Source organism: Barbatula barbatula (genome assembly GCF_947034865.1).
Source record: "Barbatula barbatula genome assembly, chromosome: 23".
Classification (NCBI taxonomy): Eukaryota; Metazoa; Chordata; class Actinopteri; order Cypriniformes; family Nemacheilidae; genus Barbatula; species Barbatula barbatula.
The window spans coordinates 4,001,419-4,007,418 of NC_136786.1; the positions used below are offsets into that span (position 1 = coordinate 4,001,419).

A 6,000-nucleotide genomic window follows, 5' to 3' on the forward strand; every position below is an offset into this window, starting at 1 on the left:
AGTGTCGCTCCTCCTGTCGCTTGCAGGACCATTGCGAAGAGCCATTGTGGATGCCATTTTGATGGCCTACGGTTGGAGTTGCCACTCCTTGGACACCTTTTTGCAGTGGGAGGCGTGTCTTTTCCATGACTTCCTCCTGAAATCTTTGACTACCACGAAGCCTCCTGGCTGGAGCTGTGTAATGGTTTGTCAGCTCTGTCTGCTACTGCTCTTTTGACCTGCACAAACATTTTGAGAGCAAAAATACAAAAACACATTGCCTTGTAACATCCCCCCTTTTGACGCGTGGTCTCGGCCATTCGCGTGTGAGTGCAATGAGCTCTGCTGTCTGAGCAGAGAAATGGTCCCTAAAAATGATATCAATTGCTTCTTTGCTTTTGGACTTGCGATGTCTGTAATTGCAGACACGCTTTGCGGACAGCTGTCTGCCGCGGTCAGTAATTTTGTGACCCAAAAAACGAACAACTTGTTTTGCCAGCTGGACTTTGGAGACATTTACTTTGTGTTCTTTTCTCTTATCTTTTTAACTGGAAACAAAGGCCTGCGCAACGGTAAATTTGGGCATGGCACAACTATGCCTTTATTTTTTAATCTTTTTAAACTCATTAAATATTGGCCTTATGCCATTGAGGGCTTCTGATTTGAGGCTTCTGTTTTGAGGGGGTATTGCTGTTTGCGTGGATGAAAATTACCCTTGGGCGTTATCACAACAGGCTCACAGTTCCTAATCACCCCAAATAATATTTTCCTGTTACCATCAGTTGAACTGGCACCTTTCCCAAAATTTCTGGTATGTCAATACTCTTCATTAATCTTTTTTAGTGTGTGAAAACACTTCAAGTCCCCTTGTTGCTGACAGACAGGCATGATTCTCACGATGGGCGTGCAACAAATTTGAATATTGCACGTCATCCCTTTTAACCCATTCTATGGCGTGGGTATATTTGTCAGCAAAACACCCACAGCTCCCCACACCATTACAATCAACGTCATGAGGCTCTGTGAGGCAATACATTCTACATCATACTTACGTAATTCAAAACTACATCGTACAGTTGTACGAGCGCTGCACTTGGGTCGTGTTGGTATCATGCTCAATCTGTCATCATACACATTATGACTCTGCCCAGCAAATGAATCGGGCAGCAGTCAGACATGAGAAACCTGTGTTGAAATTTGACACTCCCCAACTCACATTGCACCCTTTTGACATAAATTATTTTACATTAGAGCCACTAGCATTTAGGGAAAACACAGATAGTTTAGACTCTGGCAAATTTAAACACTTCTTGTGAATCACAGTAGGCTATTCGTTGGCCCTGAATCTATCAAAAAATTCAAGCAGTTTGTTGCACACGAGCATTGTGCATTTTAGCAAAGTTCAGAAAGCGGTTTCATTCATCATGAAATGTGAGCTAAGCAGATCTTCATTGCATACAGTAGGAAAAAGCATTTCTTCATTGCATATGCTAAGGGAAATCATACTCACCACCCTCGGAATGATGCCTCACCTCCTCACTTCCATCTACCTTTTCTCTTGACCTCCGCGATCTCCGAGGCTCAGGACAATCTTTGTGCCAATGCCCCATTCTTCCACAATTGAAACACTTCTCTGGATCATAATTACTAGAGGGTTTAAAACCTCCTCTCCCTCGCCATCTTCCTATTCTTCCGTGTTCTCCTCCGATATTCATTAGAGCAATGTGGAGTTCTTTATCTTGTGTGTTTTTCTTCTGAAGCTCTTTCTTGCCTGTTTGTCTTTCGGCGTGTACAGCATGACGGACAATCTCACTCATTCTCGCGCGATCTGGCTCGATGCATGATTTTTCCACTTCTCGTCTCAGCTCTTCTCTTAGGTTCCGCAGAAAAGCGGATCTGAGATGTCCTTCGAATGGACCAATGTCTGGTCCGTCTGCATCAGGTTGAAGTCCAGAATTTTCTTTAAATACTTCCTACAGTCTGGCCAAGAAATCCTCCACTCTTTCATCCGTTTTTTGCACACAAGCAGCAATCTTGTCCAGGTTCAGAGATTTGTGAAACGTAGTTATTAGTCCTTCTAAGAATTCTTCCAGAATTCTCCTGTACTCTGCATTGTCTGCATGCGACCAGTTGACTTGTTCCCTTCTATAGTCCTCCACAGGCCATTCACCCTGTAACTTTCTTAGGTCAGATGGTTTCAGTTTGACTTTCAACAGTCTCTCTAATTCTTTCATTGAGGGTGAGAATTCTTTGCAAAATGTCAAAAGTTCTTCATACGTTGGTGCTGGACGCGATCTTTCCTGCTTTTGACACACCACGGGCTGTGGCATGTGTGGCACTGGTGCTGGTGGAGACACTGGTGGGGGCACTGGAGCTGCCTCGATCGGGTTCAGATGTCGGTGAGGAGGGACACAATCATCCTCCGGTTGGTGTTTGTAGCAAGTCATAGATGGGGGTAAAGAAGACAGAGGGGTTAAATCATTATATTCAGGCAAAACAGGGTACAATGGAGCATGCGGCGGTGGGGGTGTATGACACGGCAGTGGCAGTTCTTCCAAAGCCTTTTCTTTAAAAACATGGTCACGTCTATTTGCTTCCTTTTCCCATAATTCTAAACATTTACACGCTTCGTCATATTTTTCCCTTTCTTTTTTGGACATTTTAAATATGTCTTTTTTCCCCATGTGTTCTCTTATTTTCTCTAATTTTGTGGTACTAAATGTACCGTTTTCAGGAAAGTTTGCTTTTTCTTTCAGATAGGGTACACCTTGTAAACTTCCCGTTCCCCACCTTTTCCTCATTTCTCTGTATGTTGGTTTATCCATATTCATATGGGATCTTCCTTGTCCCATTTTTCACGATTCAGAGTAGTCCCCCTCTACAGACTGTTTAGAAATGTTCTTTCTATTTCAGAGTAGTCCCTGCTCTACAGACTTTTTAGAATTCTATTTTATTTCAGAGTAATCCCTGCTCTACAGACTGTTTAGAAATCTAATAATTCAGAGTAGTCCCTGCTCTACAGATTTTTTTGAAATTTACTATTTCATAGTAGTCCCTGCTCTACAGACTTTTTAGAAATCTACTATTTCAGAGTAGTCCCTGCTCTACAGACTTTTTAGAAATCTATCTGACTCACCACTTTTCCTTTTTGTGCCTTGCACTGAGTTCTTTTGGGATCACGTCAGCTTGGGGTCCGTAGTAGAGTTCTCTCGTCCCTGTATGGGGTTAGAGCTGGATTTGCTATGTCCAGGATGATCAGTCAACTCTAGTCCGTTCTCCGTCAGCCTTGTGATCCCATACCTCGTCGCCAAATTATTGTGGAATTTTCTTATTCCTGAATCAAGGTGAGTCAATTTTGACAAACGCAATATACAGAGACATCAGGTACTTTGCAAAGTATTTTATTGTCGTTTAATCTGCATCATAAGCAATGAGCATGGTGCAGAGCAAAGGCCCTCTTTCCTTCTGCACCCAGAGTATATATATGATTAAAAACGTGACACGCCCTCCCTTTGCCCCTAGCCAGAATCCCGAGCTGGTTTCCGAGAAGTGATGCCCGTTATTCCAAACAGAACATCTTGGCCTCTGCTCGAGGGCAAAGGCAGAGTGGTATGACGCGTATAGAGAAAAACATGATAACAAAAAAAAGAAAACATAGATAAAAACTTCATAAACATATAGATAGACACATCAAGAAGCTAGACTAGAAAATTTCCATTACATGGTCAGCTCTAGGATTGACTCAGGTAGGAGGACGGCCCCTGCCTCGCATAGTCCCATGGGCTACGCCATTTAAACAACCAGGCAATTCTCATGACTGGGCATGATACATTTGGGAAACAACCTCAGGTTTGATCACCCTGTAGCTGGTCACCTTTGATGAGGGTGTATAGTGTTGAAAGGCTGAAACACCCCCTGATTCAAAGGTACACTACTGATGATAAGTCCCAAATTTACAGAAGTCCTACATCTGAGATACAGCTCTCACGCTACTCTCAACATGTGCATACCATCCATTGGCACAATGGACAGTAGTTACCATCACGTCCCGTGTTTCATGATTCAAAGCTCAATATTTAGCTTCCTCTTTTTCAGCCGATAGACCTCTTTGTTCTATATTGGAAACATTGTTTTCAGATGCACAAACATTCTCATCAGTTGTTGCTATCACATGTAAGTTATCATTGTTTTTTTCAATTCACTGTACGCGACCCATTTCCATGAGCCACATGTGATGGTCCTGTTTCACCAGGTTCAACGTTACAACATTGCCTGCCCACAATTAAAACATTTAATCTTTTCAGTTGTTGCATAAACAATGTAATCATACTCGACAACCCGAAATTACAGAGACACATTTTCAACCCCAAGCCTCACTGCAGACTCTGTTGATCTTCGCCTTGATTCCTTTAACTCAAAAGTTAAGAATGTTATTGATGATACTGCTCTTGTGAAAGTCAGTGAGAAGACCTTGGAGAAAAATCTGAAAAGTATGAAACAGTATGAAAAGATGATGCAGAAAAGCTGAACGGATGTGGCGGAAGACAAACTTGAAATTCATTATAGCAAATATAAAGACAGTCTTCAAGCTTTCAATGCGAAACGTGGCACAGCCAGACAGACCTTCTTCTCAAACCTTATAAACCATAACTTGAAACAAAACTTGCACCCTCTTTGATACTGTTGAGAACACTAACAAACCCTCCAAGTCAGATTCCCAATGTAATTGCTCTCCGACAGCAAATGCGATTATAGTTACCTCAAATCTACCTGCTATCTTGACACACTTCCAACAGAAATAAGGTCTACTCAAATAAAGCACCATGCACTGTCCACACACTCACCATCAGCAATCACACAGAGAGAGAGAGAGAGAGAGAGAGAGAGAGAGAGAGAGAGAGAGAGAGAGAGAGAGAGAGAGAGAGAGAGAGAGAGAGAGAGACAGAGAGAGAGAGAGAGAGAGAGAGAGGGGGAGAGAGAAAGAGAGAGAGAGAGGGGGGAGAGAGAGAGAGAGAGGGGGGGAGAGAGAGAGAGAGAGAGAGAGGGGGGAGAGAGAGAGAGAGAGAGGGGGAGAGAGAGAGAGAGAGAGAGAGAGAGAGAGAGAGAGAGAGAGAGAGAGAGAGAGAGAGAGAGAGAGAGAGAGAGAGAGAGAGAGAGAGAGAGGAGAGAGAGAGAGAGAGAGAGAGAGAGAGAGAGAGAGAGAGAGAGAGAGAACACACTCTCTCTCTAACCCAAGAGGACAGTCTTAAAAGACAGCATAGTATACCACCATCATTCTTAATTTAACTGCCAGTCAGAACAGTCCTTTGTGGTACTACAAATGTGTCAGCATAGGATAGTTGTTCACAAAAAAGGCATCTTGCATTATAAAACTAATGTGTAACACTATATTCACATAGATAAATGAATAATTTGGTGCCAAATTAAGAATATGAGACATTTTGCAACATCAACACACATAACAATTAAAAGTGATTAATTAATAAGAAATGTGTTGACACTGTAATGCTTTGTTTTTGTCTCCCTTTAGGGAATCTTGCGCTTGGGGTTCCATACTTGAACTCATCAAGGTTTTAAAAGCACGGGGTTTCCACTGGACCTGCACAGAGAACGACCCGTATGTTTGATTACTTATTTCAAATATTTAGAACTAAAAACACCTTTAGGAATGTTGTAATATGAATTATTCATCTTCATGTACAGTACATCCAAAACCTAATTACTTTTTAATCTGTGGACTTAGAAGTTGAATTTATTTATATAATTTTTAGATCTACTTGTCTGGGCTTGATGAATTTTACATTTACAAAATGAATCCATGTTCATTTTGATGCACTATACAGACCAGAGACGTTGCGTTTTTTGACGTGGTGCATTTTTTTTACTTACTATTTCACATTGTGCATAAATGTGCAACAAACATTTAGGAAGTAGACTGGTTAGCAAAGAAAAACAAGTCAAGTAAACTTTATTTCTATAGCTCTTTTTACAATGTTCATTGTTACAAAGCAGCTATACAAG

At 41.7% G+C, this 6,000-nt stretch overlaps 1 protein-coding gene across 1 annotated transcript in view; it reads left to right on the top strand.

Annotated features, from left to right (window-relative positions):
• The window catches only part of LOC306912102 (ADP-ribosyl cyclase/cyclic ADP-ribose hydrolase 1-like), a gene marked incomplete at both ends in the record, with an annotated part of 48,627 nt that extends 43,021 nt beyond the window's left edge, over positions 1–5,606 (top strand). Inside the window, one exon of the mRNA XM_079487969.1 lies at positions 5,510–5,606. Coding sequence (XP_079344095.1) covers positions 5,510–5,606 — 97 coding nt within the window. The remainder of the gene's footprint in view (positions 1–5,509) is intronic.
• Positions 5,607–6,000: the final 394 nt, after the last annotated feature.